Genomic DNA, 18,926 nt, shown 5'->3' on the forward strand with positions numbered 1-18,926 from the left:
TGGATATGACAGTGCAGTAAAACTATTATACTAACAGATCTGGCAACCCCTAGATCACCTTATGACACTAGAATAAACAATAGCTGCAGTTTGTGTGATTTATTGGTGATTATTTGCCCACTTAATTGTACTGTATTATCATTTTCTATAATATGGATTTGCAGTTGTTTTTGTATATAATGTAAGCACTAGTACTATAAGTGCACACACATATTTGGCAACATATTTTACTGCTTCTTCATGTCATGACTGGTGTGTATGTGCAAAAGAATCAAGAACACTCAAGATAGGACTTCATACAAAAAGCGTTTTATTTGCATGTGGTCCAAGCTCCTTCAAGGGTAGGCCTGCTGCTGCTGCTGCCACCAAACAGGATTGGCACACAGTGATCTGAATACATCTGTTAGCAGCTGCACCGGGATCACCGGCCAGCTTCCCCTCACGCGACATCATATGAGAAACTAATGAGTTGAAAAAGCTGAGTCTGTCCCAACGTATTGGGTCCACTGACATACTGCTGTCAGATCTATACCGAGATAAGGCTGTTGTAATAAAAAAAAAAAAGGAATAACTTGGGAGAGAAAATATCTGCTGAAGCAGTTAATCTTTGCACGTTGCTGTTAATACCTTCTAAATGTCATGACAAGTCGAAAAGGAAGACAGTCTTGTTAGTTCTCTGCAAGAGCATAGGGCACAATATGTGTCAGGAGGTTATAGGTGATTTTCCACAGCTGGGCTCGCTACTGGATCTTCGTTCGCATGAGCCTCGATCATATTGATCGGCTATTAGTTATCACCCCCGCAGAGAGCGAGCAGAATCTTCTCGTAGTCTCCAGTGGTGTCATCCTGAAGAAAGAATAAAGTGTACATTATTTCACTGTTTCCCCATTCTAGCATCGAGGATGTCATCATCAGGTGTTTGCTCACCAGAATAGCCCTGTAGAGTGTTGTGCCTTGGGTTTTCTTGTACTCAGCCTTGATCCGTTGCATGTCTATTTCAGAGCGGCTCACCATGATGCGGGTCAGGGGCTTTTTGCGGGTACCTTTACCCTGATGGGCAGAAAAGAGTGAGTCAGGGACATCCTGTATGCATGTTATATATATATATATATATATATATATATATATATATATATATAAATGTTGAGCAGTTGCAAAGACATAATGTACCTTCATGGCCAGGGCGAGCTTCTCAGCAAAGAACGCAGACCGGCTTCCAGCGCATTTCACTGTGGATATTTTTTAAACAAGTGGGTCAATTTAAATGAAGTCATAAATCACAGTGTGAATAAGGTCATGAAGTCAGAGCTGATGGTTGTGCCTTTACCTACTGCTGTGAGACAACTTTCGATATCTCCCTTCAGCTCCAGGTCGATGGCTTTGGCCACGTCGACTTTGCTGTACTTTGAGTATCTGTCAAACACTGTGAGGAGAGGAAGGAGTGGAAGGAGGAGGGGAAGGAGAGGAAGAAGGAGGGGAAGGAGAGGAAGGAGTGGAAGAGCATCAGATCTGACAGGAACAAAACAAATATAACGTTATACTGAAGATGAGAGGAAGCCGGCTGACCTTGACGGAGATGAAGGGCGCTCCTGCTGGTGAGGATCTCGATGAAGACGGAACAGTCTTTGCCCTTCCTCCCCTCGCCGGCCTCGTACAGAGCCCTGGCATCGCTGTCAACCATCTGCTCACACACTCCTTCGGTCCTGTTGGCCTGTGATGAAGACGAGCAGAGTAACTTCACAGCGCCCAACAACTGATAAACTCAACAGTACTTGACACATTTGACTGATGTCTGATCTGTTTTGATTGTCAGACTCTACTTAGTGTTATGACACTGATTTATGATGAAACTGAATTATATAGGCTGCATCTTTGTGCCCTATTACATGGGTATATTATTAATAATACCATTTTATACATTTTTTGTGCATGAAAACTTTAGAAAAAATGGTAAAGGCACTGAAATATGAGGAAAAATGAGGTTGCTACATAAATCATGGTATATTCTATAGATAATGAAGAGGATTAAAAAACAGGAAAAAACAGTTGAATATGAGATGAACTGACCCACCAGGCTGTTTAACGCCGACATTCTGCTGCTTATTTTCTCCAATTCTCATAATTTCATCAAAATGCCACCGTTGACTTTGCTTCAAAATGTGTTCAGAGTATTGAGTTTGCCCTTGTAAGTTGTCCAAACATAAAGCCATGTGTATCCAGGGAGTGAGCTTTGTTTGTATATATGTTTGTCGGCGTAGCAGCTACTGGAGGGAGCGGCATATTGTCTCAGAACTTAATGCATCCTGGTGCCGTGAATGGATACGTTTCTGCACCACGTGTCCCTGAAATCAGGAGGCATTAACAAGCGGACACACTCCTCCTACCTTGCAGAGTTCGAGGAGGGCGGTCCTGAAGTCTCCACTGGTGTCCCCCTTGATGTCAGTCTCCAGGTCCTTCTTGTAATCTTGATGAAGAAATCACAGACGACATAAAATTATGTTGATTCGTTCCATCGCTATACTTCCAAACACCGGCTTGGTGAGGATTGTTTTTAAAAATGTGTCCGTGCAAACCTTCTTTGTAGGCCTTCTTGATCTCCATGATCTCCCGGTTGTTTCTGGAAGCCAAGATCTCGATCAGGACGTCCTCCTCTGTGCCCAGACCCTGAGAACGGGACGCATCGAGTCAGAGAAAGAAACTAAACCGGACACACCTTTTACCCTCCCGTTAAGAAAACATACATTAACATGTGGAAGTGTGTGTGTGTGTGTGTGTGTGGGTGTGCACCTTCATGGCCAGTTTCAGCTGCTGGGCATCGTAGTGGGCCGGTGTTTTCAGCAGAGCCAACACCACGTCCTCCAGATCTCCCTTCAGAGCGTTCTTCAGTGCTGAATCCAGAGGCTGCAAGAGGACGACCGATGAGCAAATACAGCGTTTGAAGGCGTGTGTGTGTGAGAGAGACAGTGTGTGTATTTTGGAACAGAGTCTACTTTCTTGCTGCAAACATTTTTGTTGAATTCTAATCACCTTGCCGCTGGCCTGCTGGTAGGCCTGCTTGATCTGCTGCCTCTGCTCGTTGCTCCGTTTCACCAGGACTTCAATGATGGTGTTCTCGTCCACACCTGCACAAAAGGTGAAATCATAGTTTCCATTACTCTGCATCAACAAAAACCTTCTGCATGAGGAGCGATGATGCGTGATGTCCAGCAGAGGGTGTTAAAATCCTCACAGCAAACATCCACACACACACGTCATGACTTCTAAGCTTGTGCAAAGCTGAAAACGTGTTCAAACACGAGCCAAAGCTTTCCCTCTGCACCCAATAAACACACCTTTTGCCTTGATGGCCTTCTCCAGGACTGCTGCATCTCCACTGGGGCTGAAGTTGGCTGCTGCGGTCACGGTTCCCTCATTCTTCAGGGTCTGAGAGACAGAACGGATTATTGTGCGTTTGGTAAACAATCAACGAGTGGTGTGCACAAGGTCGGCTGCAAACAGGGATTTTTCAAATTCCTCATTGTTTTTCCTCCCCTGATTGCCTGCGTCTATCCTAGAAAAAGATGTAAAAGAATATAACAGCTTTCAAACCTCCCTGTGGGTCCTTCCTCTCTCTGCCCCTAGACCACCAAAGACCATGACAGAGGCCTTTTAAAAAGGCCACACCCCCGTCTGACTGAACCCTAACGGAGGCTGAAACCACGCAGGGCGACCTGATGTGACTTAGACGTGGTTCCCTTTAAGAAACCAGGGGGAAAGCAGAAGTAGCATTTTGTTCAGTTTGCAGAGTTTATAAAGGGAGGGGCTCAGATTCCTGCCTCGATGAGTCACATACAGTTCGACTACAAATATGGTCATCTTTCTCCCTGCATATAACCTTTACACCCCAGACTCCCTATTTTCACTTTAATAACACACTAGTCTTATCTTCTTCTGTCCTGCTTCCTTCCCTTCTTATACCTTCCCACTCATTCTTCCATTTCCCTCATTACACTCCACACTTCTCTCTCTCGAAGCTCTCGACTCTGCCTGATAAAAATTTTCCACCCCAACATACCACAGGAAGAGAAAAAAAAGGAAAAACTGAAGGTTGTTGGCAGGGAGCTACTGGAACAGAACCACAGAGTTACGTACTGAGTCATCGGGCATGCCCATATAGACCGTCTGCTGCATGAAGGCTGTGATGAAAGACATGGTGGGACCTCTGGAGTGTGTCTGTAGGGGGACAAGACAAAGATCAGGCAAAGTCCAATGATTGTATTTAAAGAAGAGTTGATCACTGGTTTGATTGGATAAAGTTCTAATCTATTCAACTCATAGCTGAAAGAAATACAGACAGAAAGAAAGAAAAAGTTGATTTTTTCTTCACCCACACATTAAACTGCATATTTATAACAGCTTTATATTATGTGGTTTTCCATAATGTCAAACATGTGGAGACTGCCTGGCCACACCCACGTCCAGCTCTCATAGAGGTTTCCAGTATGTTCAGATCCATCCCGCCTCCTCTGCTTTACTCCACTATAAATACCGAGTGACCACTCTGCTGTAATTAAATCAAGATTCATTCTTCTTGCGTCAAAATGTGTAAAAGCCGAAACATTCTCTCTTCCGTTTTCCCCAACCACACCCTCTCAGAGGACGCATCGATACCTCAGGATAGAGCGGATCTAAAGGCATCACACCTCCCACAACACGAACTAACTAACTCACCCACCGAGATGTATTTTATTAAGGAAAGTTTCTTACCGTGCGGCTTGAGAGGGAAGAAGTCTCAGTGAGTTTCCAGAAAGGTTGTAGCGACAGAGAGCGTGTATTTATACTCGTGATAAACCCCACCTAGTAACGGGTCCGGCCCATTCTCCCCTCCTCGCATCAGCCATTGGATTGAGCCGCCGTCTGCCACGGAAGAGCGCAGCGCCGTGCGTAAAAAACATGCGTAAAAAACATGCGTAAAAGACGAGGAACGGCGCGTCTCCAACTGATTAGAAACAGTCGACGGCGCTTTCATCTGCCATTATTTACTATGGGGTGTAACTAATGCGCACACACACACACACACACACACACACACACACACACACACACACACGCGAGTTTATGTTTGATATCAACTTTGATTTGGTTATTATTTTCTCTTTACGTTTCCAAGCTTCATATTTCTTCTATTTTGGATTTTAATTTATTTTACATTTAAAAGTTGAGATGTACAATCAGAGTTTCCTGCTTTTCAGCACAATATTTGTTCTATAACTCAGTGGCTTCTATTATATTATTTGCATTGTTTTATTTGTATTTATCCGTCACATGCTGCTTTTTAAAAATGTTTATTTTGTATTATTTATCTATTTTATACTTTGATTTTATGTTATTTTTCACATTGTTTGGCATTCTGTGGACAGCAAACGAAGATACTTTCATTGTACAGGGTTTCTTTACTCTGCTTATGATAATAAACACTTTGAATCTTGAATGAATCTTTAAAGTAAGCGTAACCAAGGCAACACTTTGTGTGGCGTTCAGGAGCTCCATATGGACACGTATATACAGTAGTTGTTTGCCTGCTCCACAGGTAATGTCTTCACTGCTGTAATCCTGAGTGTTTCTTTCACCCAGAAGATAGAAAGACATTCCTGCTGATATCTCTCCTCCATCAGGAAAGTGACTTTGAGCCTCCTCAAACAACCCTCGCCCTCGCCCTCGCTGTGTGTTGGTGTGTGAAAACACGCCCCGGTCTGTAGGAACGAGGGGGCAAAGACCACCTTGACATTCTTTGGGAGAGAGTCTGCCTCTTGATGCAGTGAGGTAATGAGTTCTAAGGTGTGGCGTGTTGCCATGGCAGCAGGATCAGGGCCTGACGCTGCCTGCTGCCTACGTGCCTCAGCATTACATTACATTACATTTAGCCCAACGCGACTTCCAATAAGTGCATTCAGCCATTAGGATACAAAACCCAGAGGAGCTGGAATGAAGTTAAGTGCTGCAGCTTCAAATAAGCCAACAGAGCAAGTGCAGGATGTATGTGCACTAAGGACTGGAGCGGTGCATTGTGGGGGAGAACGCAGGTAGGTTAAAAAGACCAAAAATGGAGCTGCAGAGGTGAGATTGGCGCGTGCATGCAGACCGGCCTGATGTTGTGCAACAGGCGTCTGCAGGGAGGTGACGTTGCAGCGACGGTGGCGGCGAGGGCGAGTCACACGTTCATGCTGATTACCAACCGGGAGGATGACACGTTTGACTGCATCATCCGAGTCATGCGTCGTCATGACGCTGCAGGGGAGAAGCCCAAACAATCAAGACTTCACAAGCCCTGGATGACGATCTTTGTCTGTTGGGATCCGTGTGTGTGTGTGTGTGTGTGTGTGTGTGTGTGTGTGTGTGTGTGTGTGTTGAATGCTACCGTTTCATACTTGTTGTTTAATAAAGTGACACTGCGGATGAACATGGTCAGAGGAGGATTTTAGATTGAGAAGAACAGGATGTGGTGAAGCTGTGTTTTTTTTGTGGCATCATGGGTGGCTTCGTGTCTAAGTGAGGCTCGTCAAACAGACGCTCAAGCTGTGGTCCAAACGCTCCAAATGAGTCTCCCGGTCCAAAAACAACAGAGGAAATCCTCCCTGGAGGTTTTGGCCAAGAGAAACGGAAAATAACACAATACCTTTAATCAGCTGCAGCGATGGCCGTTAAATTCAGTTCATCCCACTATCACCAGCAGCAGCAGAAGCATCAATACAATGTAAACAAATCCTTCTTAAGTCAAATCCCAGACGTATTATCAGCTAAATATACTTTAAGAATGAAGTAAAGTACTGTGTGAGACCTGGTGAAGCAGCGTTTTTAACTGTTGAAGCTGTTAAAGGTGGAGTTATGGTTTAAATTACTGTTTATACACATAGCTGTGGTTTCCCAAACTAGGGGTCGGGGCCCTCGAAAGAGTCACCAGATTAATCTGAGGGGTCGTGAGATGATTTATGGGAGAGGAGAGAAGAAGATGGTCAGTTTTTAGCAATTTAAATTGAATATCTTGATCTGAAAGGGGCTGTACACAAAAACTCCTACCATTGAGGAAAGTGTGGGTTCTCCAGGAAAACAAAGTGTGTTTATACGTGTGTGTGTGTGTGTGTGTGTGTGTGTGTGTGTGTGTGTGTGTGTGTGTGTGTGTGTGTGTGTGTCTGTGTGTGTGTGTGTGTGTGTGTGTGTGTGTGTGTGTCTGTGTGTGTGTGTGTGTGTGTGTGTGTGTGTGTGTGTGTGTGTGTGTGTGTGTGTGTGTGTGTGTGTCTGTCTGTGTGTGTGTGTGTGTGTCAGCATCCAGTTACAATCTGTATCTTACACGTGGGAAACCTGAGGACCGTCTGGGCGTCTCTTGACCGGTGGACTGTGTGGGGGTTTAGAGCCGACGCTACCTGGTGAAACTCCATCTCTGCAGGTTTAATATTTAAAGAGCGTTGAGAGTTCGGTTCCCGCTGGAGATCAGGATCAGGATCCTGGTCGACATAGCAGCACTGAATCACACCGAAGGGGTCCGAGCTGCTCTCACACCAGGTAGTCTTTGTTTATTTCTGTTTTAATTCTTATTTCATCAAATTGTTCATGTGTTTTCTGATTCATTTGTACTATATTAATATTATTTTATCTTTTTCATGGCATTTCAGCTAATTTTTCACATTTCAGTGAACTGGCATTGTGACTCTTCCTGCCAAGTTTTTTTTTTTAATAAAAAATAGGAAATGTTGGGATTTCCCGTTTTTCCTGTTGGGAAGTTTGCTGACAAACGGATTCTACTTTCTGAATCTGCTGTGTGAGCTTTTTGGCATCTGCCGATAGTTTGAGGGGTTGAACAAAAGTTAATCATGAAGAAAAAAAATCATATTCTGCATGTAAATTAAAAAGGTTTCTCTTTTTCTCTGTTGATTGGGGAGTCCAGCTGCACATCAAGACCAAACACACGATCAGCAGCGACAGCCGACTCAGTTTTACACGATGTACGTGAACTCGTCGTCCGGAGCCGAGAACGGATCTTATGCGTTGACCTTCCTGGGAAAGAAAGTAGGGAGGCATCAGTCTGTGGCCCCCGCAGGGAAACAACGTGAGTCTGAAGATGTACTGATGGACATTCATTGGAACTAAACGTGTTTAAATATCTCTCTAACTGCTCGGTCGGGGTATCAGACACGGTTCCTGGCAAGGCTGGAGATCTGGACATGAAGGCCAGCAGGGTCCACTAGAACCAGACCTGCAAGTGCACATGTTTAAACCGAGCGGCTTTGCTGTCGGTAGCAGAAACAGCTGCAGTGTGTGTGTTTTTTATGCATGCAGAGGTCAAAGGGTTCTTATGAGATTCATATAAAGACTGGCCTCATGATGGCACCGTAACATCCAACATCTTCTGTCCAGATGGATTTGTTGCCTGGAAGATGTGTGTTTGTGCTGCAACTTCTTTCATCTTCATCATGTTTTATATTCCGTGCATCAATGTGATGGGGATCTAAAGATTATACTCATTTAGAGGGGGTACGTTATAAAACATGGGACCCAGAACTGAATTACCTTAAAAATGTGAGCCCATAGACACTGTTGCCAGAGCCTCTCAGTGCAAACAAGAATATGATCTCGTATAAGTCTAGCGACCTATTTATTTTACTATTATTTTTTTTTTCTGCTCTTATATTCTGTCTATAGTAGATACTCATTTTATGACCACGACATATCGTTGTAATGCTTGATGTGCTGCGTTCTTTACTCTTTTTTTTCTCACTTCATTTTAGATATATATTTTTTTCTGTTTTCTCTTCATTGAAAATCAATAAACATATAAAAAAAAAAAATCATTTGGAATCACATTTCCCTTCCCTCCATCTTACCTGCTCTTCTTTCCCTCAGGCGCCTGGGAGACCACCAGCAGGTCCACCGGCCCCGAGGACCTGGTTCTGTCCTCGAGGCCCGGACGGGTCCCCGTCACAGCACAGGTACCGGAGGATTTACCGGGGAGCGTCCCGGAGCTGCAGGACGAGAGGCCACGTCCCATTATTCACAACACACAGTCTGACCGTTACGAGGACAACAGGGCAGGTCAGACCAGCAGATAAACCCCGAACCCTCAAGGAGGTGGAAGAGTTCCCTAACCTTTAACCCACTTTTATTCCTGACTGGTTTCTGTTTCTCCACTAAAAAGGTGTTTCTGGGAAGAAAGTAGCAGCATGACGACACGCCCACATTCCTGTTTGAGGAAACAAAGAGAAATATTCAGAGAGGATTTTATGGAATGTGTCGATATTTTAGATAAAGCTGGTCACAAATAAAAAGGGAATAATTACTCAGTTCACTAAAAAAAATATTAATTTACACAATTATTAAAACAAGTGCAACATCCTGAGATGTAAACAGAGAATAAACTGCATGCTAATAAATCATAATAAAGATGTAAAACGTGTTAAAAACATAAATAAAATGGCTTCACTCACATCTACGTGTTTTATTTTCCACTCAATAAATGATAAATGCGTTATAAAGTAAAACAGCTCAGTTTTTCATTCACTCAGCTGGAGGAGCCATTTAGGAGCTCCGGCTGGCATTTATTCATTATGATCATGTAATTAAATAGTTGAATGACTGGAAGATAATTCTATGATTGCTGTAATTTTTTTCTGGGCTTTTCTTTCTATTAAACATAAAGAATGAAGGGAGAGAAGATAGCACCTGCACATAAATTAACTGTTTATTAATAATGCCTGACATCATGTCTGTGATGCAATTTTAAAATGTACTGTCAGAGAGTTCACGTCATTGCAACATAATTAGGCAAGAGAGGAATATGTTCCCAGACGTGCTCTTTGTTCCCGTGCCTATCATCCACTCCCCGAGCATTTTCCCAACTTTCTCTCCAAACATTTGCTTCGTTGTTCAAGCCGTCGCTCGACACAAACCTCTGTGGACGAGGAGGTGGGCTGCGTTCAGACGCTGGATCGGCACCGAGCCCCGAACACACCCAGGACCAGAGACCCAGAGAGGTGCTGCCAAATGATGGGGAAACGTGTGTGTGTGTGTGTGTGTGTGTGTGTGTGTGTTTATAATAAGGGTACAAATCATATAACGTCTAACTAATGCATGACTCATGATCATTTCATGCAGGATTTATTATGGATTCCTGGTACTCATAATTACATGACGTTATGTGATTAGTTCCCCTTTAAGAGATGAAAGAATGTACATTCACAGTTCGTTCATACATTAATCGATACGCAACCAAATCAGCTGGACTTCACAGGAATCATAACACCATGCACTGGTATTAATGCCACGTTTGCATCATTGGAACAGGAGCTTTTATTATTATTATAACTCGTTTTTATAATTGTTATAACACTTTCGATAGTGTTGCACTAAAAGAACAACTCATCTAGCTGCTCTGCTTCCAGAGAGGCTGAAATGAACATTTATGTAACTGGATCCGGCTCATTTTGCTCACATAATTAATCGATCCCTCCACACATTCCCGACTTGAGTTATAACTAATCGCATAAAATCAAAAGTGACTCGATCGTTTGCCAGCTGCAGGAATTCGTGACCAAGTCGTTCATTAATTCATCAAATCATCACGGGACAACCGTTAGATGATGAATTATGTTTATGATTTGCACCCTTATTATTAAAGAAAAGGTACAACGTGAGAACGATCATGTTGCACATCTGCTCTGAGCTGAATGCTGGTTTTTCACAGCACGTTAATTCCTGCAGACTCATCAGAATCACAGCTGTCGTCTGTCAGCGATGCAGATCGGCCTGCAGACGCCGAGCGGCTCGACAAGATCTACATCCCCTACGAGTCGGCCGAGCTCTGCGTCACTCAGGTGAACACGAGGGGAATCCCTTTCATACCGCTCAACTAAAACAAAGTCCAAACTCTGGGGAAACAGGGATTTCATGTGACTCGGAGCTGCGAGGAGGCAAAGCAGACGCACAATGAAGTCAGTGTCAGACACCGTGGTGTGTTCCTCCTCACGCTCATGTGGCTGACCTGATGCTGCTGGAGGGCAGCTCATCAGTACATGCAGTCAGGATGCTAGATATATATATACTGTATATATATATATATTATATATGGATGTGTATGACCTGGATGTGACCCCGACCCCCCAGATAGCCGAGGACATGGAGGCAATGAAGAGGAGACACCTGGACATGGTGCAGGAGCTGGAGAGGAACTTTCAGGTCACAGCACGAGAGAACCAGGTGAGGAAGTGTGTGTGTGTGTGTGTGTGTGTGTGTGTGTGTGTGTGTGTGTGTGTGTGTGTGTGTGTGTGTGTGTGTGTGTGTGACATGAATCTTTACTGTGTGATCAGGAGTGGACCGTGCAGAGGATCAGCTCTCAGCATCACACCAAGCTGAAGACCCTGAGGAGAATCCTGGACGTGTACCAGGAGAAGGTGGAGAAGAAGAACGCTGACTGGGAGAAGAGGGTCGCGGTCAGTGATGATGCTTTATTAGGGCTGGATATTATATATCGATATCACGATATGAGACGAGGTGTCAGATCATCTTTTCCTGCTTTTAAAAGCTGGATTACAGAGATGTGACGTTATTTTCGGAACTTTTCAGATCGTTATATTTGTCCATTGCCTTTACCCACTTGGCCATTATATCCACATAACAGATGATTATTAAAGAAAATCTCCAATGCAATGTTATTGCAATATCAATATGAATGCGTCTGTGTTATTCCAGACTGGACCCCCTCCCTTTCCTCTTCCCTCCCTTATTATCTGGCAGCGGCTCCCTTGTGCACACTTTGTTCTTACTGGTGGTGAAGTTAAAAAAACAACAGCCAATCCTCCGATCTCTACTTCAAACTCTACTGGCGCACATTTAACCTGTCAAACAGAAGAAACATTTCTATTTTCATAACCTTTTTATGTATTGATTAGTCAGATTCTCCTGCCTGTTTCCTGCAGGCCTCGACTGCTCAGAACGAGCTGCTGCTGGAAGAGCAGCGAGCCGAGAGGAGGAGGAGTAAAGAGGAGGCCCAGCAGTGGCACAGAGAGAAGGTCTGATGTTGCTCTGAACTGGTGCACACCCTTGTGGCCATATCTGAGTATGACAGGCAACTAGAAAAATGTCATGACATCATTTTTGGACCAACTTACTTTCTTTTAGAGCAAAATGCTGGAACTGTTCTCCAACAGGCTGGATGTCCTGCACAGCCACCAGGCCTCCAGTGAGTCTGCATGCATCCACCCATCCATGTGTGCCTTCAACAAAAAGCACTGCCCTTTGCATGTAACACCAGCATTAACACTGATCAGCACTGCAGGAGCTGCAAATGGCCAGACAGGAAGTGGGGAAAATCCAAGAAATGTTGACGGCGTCATCAGAGGAGGAGCGGGAGGCTGCAGAGGAAGGTGAAAGCTCAGAGAACAAAGGACTTCCAGCTCAACAACAGAGTCAGGTGGGTTGGAAATAGTAACAGCGATCACATGAGGTGCATGAGCTCAGATCATCACCAAAGCATCCTCTTCTGAGGGACAATATAAAGAAACGTTTGCATCACAAAGATGAGGAATTATCTTCATGTCTGAATGAATAATTCGGCGTTCAGAGCAGGATATATCTCAATCCTTTAAGCTGGTTCCATCTGCAGGCTTGCAGTGAGTCAGATCGGCCACTGGAGGGGGCTAAAGCCCGCCTGGAGGAGCTGAAGGAGAGTCTGTACCAGAGGGAGAGAGAGATCACGGAGCTGCTGGAGGCAGAGAGGAGCCCTCAGCCGCCCTGCAGGCTTCTGCTCCCCACAGTCGTTACCAAGGTGGCGTCCGAAGTTCTGTTCTCGTAGGCATCACCCCGATCTGAAGACTTTATCTTGAGACCCCTGTGTGTGTGTGTGTGTCGCTGTCCAGGCTCATGCTATCTGCAGTGCAGTGGCTGAGACCAGATCCCTGTTGGACGGGATGATTGAGGAGAACCGGGTCGCTCTGGTCCAGGCCAGACACAAAGCGGACCGTCTGCAGACGGCCAGAGGAGACAGTCATGACAGAGAGGACCGAGAGGGGTTAGACTGAAGATGCAGCCGGTCTCAATATAGAAGACACATTGCCATTTATTGTCTGAAATATAAAGTTAATTCTTCCACTTCTCAGGTCGGATGAATACGAGTCAAGTGTGTCTTTGATACAAGAAACAATGAGGGACTACGAGATCTCTCGGCTGGCTTTGGACTGCATTAAAACTGGAGAGAGTCCTGTAATAAATGGTGAAGAACTGTAGTCAACAAAATCATTGTGTGTCTGCACTAAATGTGGCTCACTGATTGAAAGCTTATATCAGAGGTTTTTACTTGTATTTTGGTCAGATGAGGTCTCAGACCTGGAGGAGGTCTTGGGATGTGGGACGGTTCAAACGGCAGAGGGAGTAAAGAGCGTCGGTCAGCAGCTGCTGTTGCTGCAGGATCAGGTGAGTCTTCAATCACAAAGGTCAAAACCTCAGGTCATGTCTCAGAGGTGGTCGATGAACAGGAAACAGTCTTTATCATCAGGGTGCTCTGGAAATGATGTGGGCTGTTGCTTATTAAGCCTGCAGCTGTTATATAACGGCTCTGATGCATTCAGTCGTCATACTTCATACTTGAAAACACTGGAATATGTGTTTAAGTTTCCCTGGATACATAAAGTGAAATGATTTCTGTTCTACTTTCAAGCTGAAGCAAGTTAAGGAGGAAAAAAAGAAAATAATTGAGAATTACACTTCAGAACGGACAATGAGGAAGAAGTACTACAATATGGTGGAAGAAATGAAAGGTAGGCATTAGCAAGCGTTAAATATTTGTGTATGAAATTAAACCCTCTTTCAGTTCAACCTTCACTTTTTGAGTTTTTAATAGTTTTGGGGGTTTTTTTTAAAGGTAAAATCAGAGTGTTTTGTCGGATCCGACCGGTGAGCCGAGCGGAGGTTGGGCAGGGTGGAGCCATCGTCGTGGAGAAAATAGACGACTACTCCGTCGCCGTGGAAACAGCTCGCGGGCCGAGGGAGTTTCAGTTCGACAAGGTGTTCGGTGCCGAAGCCTCTCAGGGAGACCTGTTTCAGGACACCAACAGGTGAGCGGGACGAGGAAGCTCACCTGTGATCAACATAAAGTACGTTGAGGATGGGGCTGCATGGGGTAGCACTGTCACCTCACAGCGAGAGGGTCGTGGGTTCGATTCCCGGGTCGGCCCGGGTTCCTTCTGTGTGGAGTTTGCATGTTCTCCCCGTGTAAGCGTGGGTTCTCTCCGGGTTCTCCGGCTTCCTCCCACAGTCCAAAGACATGCAGGATGGGGATAGGTTCATTGGTGACTCTAAATTGCCCGTAGGTGTGAATGTGAGCGTGAATGGTTGTCTGTCTCTACATGTCTCCCTGTGATAGAGTGGCGACCTTTCCAGGTGAACCCTGCCTTCGCCCAATGACAGCTGGGATCGGCTCCAGCCCACCCCGTGACCCTAAATACAGGATAAGCGGTAGACAATGGATTGATGGATGGACGGACGTTGAGGATGTATTTCCCCCCACGCAGGCTGATCCAGTCGGCCATCGACGGCTACAACGTCTGTATCTTTGCGTACGGCCAGACGGGCTCGGGCAAGACCTTCACCATGGTGGGGGACAAGGACCAGAGGAACCCCGGCATCATGTCCAGATCCTTTAACGCCATATTCGATATCATGCGGGAGAGCAGCACCAAATTTGACTTTAAGGTATGACAGTATGATCACAAACTCTTCTGGGAGACGGGATCCAATAAAAAACCTCCCTCGGCTTCTTCATCCCTTCCCTCAGGTCTCGGCCCACATGCTGGAGCTGTACAACGACCGGCTGCAGGACCTCTTCGTGAGCCCGGCTGGTGAGGCCCATGCACAGCCCCGGTCCGGTGGCCCGGCCAGGCGGGTGGAGATCAAGAGGAACAGAAAAGGGGTTGTGTTCGCCCAAGGAGCAGAGACAAAGGAGGCCTCCAGCGCCCAGGAGCTCGCCGCTCTGTTCCAGCAGGCCTGCGCCAACCGACACATCTCTGCCACCAGTGAGTCCTCCGTGCCGTGCCGCCCCCGGCCCAAACAGAGCCCTGCTAAATAGTTTGGATTAATCGTGTTAGTGACAGTCAGTGTGACGGGGCGGCAGCTGGGTCCATCATTACCGGGCCGGCCGGTGAGCAGCCGGAGCTGCCAAACGGTGAATCAGCATCCTGCAGGAAGAGGAGCCACATTGTTTCATGGAGGCACTCAGGTCATCGGAGTCGTTACAGGAGGCAAAAGGGCCGATTAATGATGTACAACCAATCCAAATACAGGCTTTACACACTTAGATTATTTTAAGTACGGAGGGAAGCATGATACAAAATCATTAAGAAGGGATAATATTTTTAGATTTATGTTTTAATTTCAGGCTGCAATCTCCAGGTCTGAAAAGTGAAGCCAAACACCGGAGTGCCTTAAACTGTCATTCTCTCTGCTGGCCATCAGGGGGCGACTCCACTCTGAGAAGTCTATGAGAAAATGGTCTTACTTCTCTCTTGATTTATTATCTCAGTAAACATTGTTAACATGAGTTTAAGGATGATTACGTCCACTTATAGAATGATTTATTTTTAATTTTACTATTTTTTTCCAATCTTTAGTCATGAAGAAATGATATAATTAATGAATGTGCAATAATTTTGATATCCATTTAAGTAATTTTCTCAAATTTGCTGCCTTCTTCCGTTTCATGTGATTCTTTCCGACAAAACAAGCAATTTGAACAAGTCAACAAGGAAATTTTAATCTCAAACCAATTACTCAACAAATCGAAATAATTATCTGAGGATTCTAATAAAAAGGGCCTTTTGTGTTTCCCCAGAGATGAATGTGGAGAGCTCCCGCTCCCATCTCATCGTCTGCATCATGGTGGAGAGCAGGAATCTGACCAACGGGAGCGTGAGCACCGGGAAGCTGAGCCTCGTGGACCTGGCGGGCAGCGAGAGAGCGGCCAAGACGGGTGCCAAGGACCACCAGCTGAAGGTTGGCTGGTATATCATGTTTCAGACGGTGATTGTGAGTTACGGTTCAGAGCGTTTAAATCCTCTCCTGCAGGAGGCCAACTCCATCAACAAGGCTCTGAGTGCCCTGGGCGATGTGATCTCAGCCTTGTCTGCTGAACTGCCCCATGTACCGTACAGGAACAGCAAGCTGACACAGGTAATGAAACAATAAATAAAGCAGCAGACTTTGGATTTTACATGATGTTTCTATCATCTCAGGTGATGCAGGACTCCCTGGGTGGAAACGCCAAAACCCTCATGATCGTCAACATCTCTCCTTCTGAATGCAACCTCGACGAGACGCTCACGTCTCTCATGTAAGAGACAAATAGAGACGCATCTTCTTTTCTTTTTTAAATCGCCTTAATAACAAACTCCTGAATAAACCCTGAACCTTCCAGTTACGCAACGAGAGTGAAGGCCATAACCAACAACGCTCAGAGACACGTGGAGAGCAAAGAGATCGCTCAGCTGAAGGAGGTTGGAGTTTGCAAGATGTGAGATGGAGGAAGGGTTTGAAACGGTCACGCTAACTTTGTTCCTGTTTGTGAAAGGTGATCGTGAAGCTGAGGTCGGGACAGACGGTGGAAGAGGAGGACGTTTGAACTGGACTCTATAGAGACCGTGTCCAAGCCTTCATTCACTAGTTTTGCAGTTTCCCAAATCTCAAAGACATTTTTGAAATTTGTTTTATGAGATTTCGTTTAGATGCCTGAAATAAGGGCTGTGGTTCACACAAGCACACATTTGAGTTTCTGCGTTTTCCTGCATGCTGGTGACTTTTAAAGAATTAAAAATATAATAAGCACAGTTTTGGTCTCTTTTAAAATAAGATAACAGTGAGGTTTTCCCACCCAATAATCACAACTACTGTGCTAATTGCAACAAAACACTTTAACACTTTCAAAAAATATATACTTGAAAAATTATGTAAATATGTGTAAATATGAGTTTTAGAAAGTAGGAATAATAATTTTTAAAAATGCTCCTTGTGTATAATTGACTTGTTATGGCATTTATATATATATATATATATATATATATCCTTTATGTTTCATGTTTCACCACAAATTAAAAAAAAAAAACCAAACAAATTCTGGGTGTGCAAATAATATTTAACCAGGAAATCAGTGTCTTGTGTGTTCATTTGTTAGCTAGTAAATACAGCCGGTAATTAAATCTAATCAGAATCATAGAAGAAGAATTATTAAATTAATAAACTTACTGAATCAGCCTCCGGGGACGTCGAAGGACGCAGAACCGGGAAACTACATCCGTTTTCGTGGAGAAGGATCGGAATCACCGGCAGACATGTTTCCTGCTGACTTCCTGTGAAAAGACCCGCCGCCGCTAGGCCCACCCTCTCTCAACCAATCACCGACGAGCTCTCGTTCCTCGTACCTAAACCTAAAACCAACCAAACCAACGTCCGTCACGAGTGGGCGGGGACTAACCGTGAGCGGTGAATGCGGCTGGGATGATGCTGCGTTCAAGGCAACCTGGAAACACGGGATTAACGGCGTCCTGTAATGATTCAAAACGCGACGCAATATTTTAGTGATAAATTCGGGACAATATCCGTATTTTACAGCACGAGAGGCAACTCTAAATTTGTAATTAATAGTCAAATTTATACGGCAGCAAAAAAAAAAAAAAAACCCCAGAGGAGTCGCCCCCTGATGGCCAGTAGAGAGAATAGCCCTTCAGCATTTGGCTTCACTTCTCAGACCCGGAGAGTTCAGACTTTAGGGCTGCTGTGTGAACGGAGATGGAAAAAGGAGACCTCGTGGTGTAAACTGCTGAAGAATAGGTGACATCACTGTGGGGGATTGCGTGCAGTTCGTTAATGGGTGCTGCCTGCCTGCACCTATAGAATGAGGCCCCCCACAACACGGGGGCCCCACGTGTAACGCAAGAGGCAGAAAGGAAGTCAGTTGGTCATTCAGTTTGCTCCCCCTTTTGTACGTGGGAAAAGGCATCGAGTTTGTTGGCCCATTAGAGAGTTTACGTCTCCGATGAGCTGTTGCTATGACGCCGTCATATCTCATGGCTGGAAATGGACTCTCCCAAACACGCAAACACCACGTTGTTATTTTGTTTTTGCAGACAGGTTTACTAAAATTAGAGCTTTATGACAAGAAGTGATTTGAGGGATAACGCTTTCTATAAGAAGACCGCCTTTTGTCCACAATCGGGGTCCAGTGGCTTCCTGTCTTCCGCCACATTAGAGCCGCGTTCCCGAGCGTTGCGTGCTGCGTTTTATTGGCCGCTTTAGATCAGCGGCCCGTCAGCACATGTTCCCTGTGATTTGTTATTCTTTAAGTCCTACTGTGAGCTCCCTGGACTAGAACAAAGTGGGAGACAAAGACGCAGAGTCTACACGGAGAGGGATCCGGGGTTGATTGGGGGGCCGGGGTCTCATCCTCTTGGTTTGTTTTGTTAATTAATCGACGCAAACAAATTCACCGCTGCAAATGGTTTGTTGACATGACCGCACACCGGCACACTGGGAACGACGCCTTTAACCCTGCAGGGACCCACATAGACCTGCTATTGTCTCTTTTGAGGGGGGGCAGGGCATGTTTAGGGGGAGATAGCGGGTCAACGGGATACGACCACAGAGAAGTGGTGGACGTCATCGGAAAGCTGGGAACCTGGAGGTTAATTTGAGATGCAGCTCTGCTCTGTGTGTCTAGTTGTTGTCGTCATAAATCAGAAATAACTCATTATTCATTGAGTAAAATAAATGGTGAAAGTGTTAAAAGGCTACATGATGACCATCCTCTCTTATGTCTCATAAGTTGTTGCAACTATTTTCTTTTTTTATTTCACAGAATTTGTGCTAAATTGAATAATTTAACAAACCACTCGAGAATCGATCAAGGTGATCAGAAA

The 18,926-nt window shown here is 45.0% G+C and overlaps 2 protein-coding genes across 2 annotated transcripts; one reads left to right on the forward strand and one right to left on the reverse strand.

The window, feature by feature from the left end:
• Window positions 1–287: 287 nt before the first annotated feature.
• On the reverse strand, window positions 288–4,798 carry anxa1a (annexin A1a). Its single transcript, XM_084025616.1, has 12 exons — window positions 4,747–4,798; window positions 4,132–4,212; window positions 3,333–3,423; window positions 3,028–3,122; window positions 2,788–2,901; window positions 2,574–2,664; window positions 2,385–2,464; window positions 1,567–1,711; window positions 1,328–1,423; window positions 1,171–1,229; window positions 928–1,050; window positions 288–846 (listed from the first exon to the last, which is right to left on the reverse strand). The coding sequence occupies exons 2-12, from the start codon at window positions 4,189–4,191 to the stop codon at window positions 787–789; spliced, it is 1,014 nt and encodes a 337-aa protein (XP_083881742.1). The 5' UTR covers window positions 4,192–4,212; window positions 4,747–4,798; the 3' UTR covers window positions 288–786.
• A 2,657-nt stretch (window positions 4,799–7,455) lies between these two features.
• Window positions 7,456–17,011, forward strand: kifl (kinesin family-like). Its single transcript, XM_084025689.1, has 23 exons — window positions 7,456–7,539; window positions 7,934–8,083; window positions 8,878–9,066; window positions 9,903–10,004; window positions 10,732–10,844; window positions 11,134–11,226; window positions 11,337–11,459; window positions 11,946–12,038; window positions 12,148–12,208; window positions 12,297–12,439; window positions 12,632–12,793; window positions 12,885–13,036; window positions 13,125–13,237; window positions 13,337–13,437; window positions 13,682–13,781; window positions 13,886–14,078; window positions 14,535–14,715; window positions 14,798–15,035; window positions 15,851–16,011; window positions 16,084–16,188; window positions 16,251–16,348; window positions 16,433–16,511; window positions 16,586–17,011. The coding sequence occupies exons 2-23, from the start codon at window positions 7,978–7,980 to the stop codon at window positions 16,634–16,636; spliced, it is 2,757 nt and encodes a 918-aa protein (XP_083881815.1). The 5' UTR covers window positions 7,456–7,539; window positions 7,934–7,977; the 3' UTR covers window positions 16,637–17,011.
• Window positions 17,012–18,926: the final 1,915 nt, after the last annotated feature.

Source organism: Eutrigla gurnardus (genome assembly GCF_963514095.1).
Source record: "Eutrigla gurnardus genome assembly, chromosome: 13".
NCBI lineage: Eukaryota > Metazoa > Chordata > Actinopteri > Perciformes > Triglidae > Eutrigla > Eutrigla gurnardus.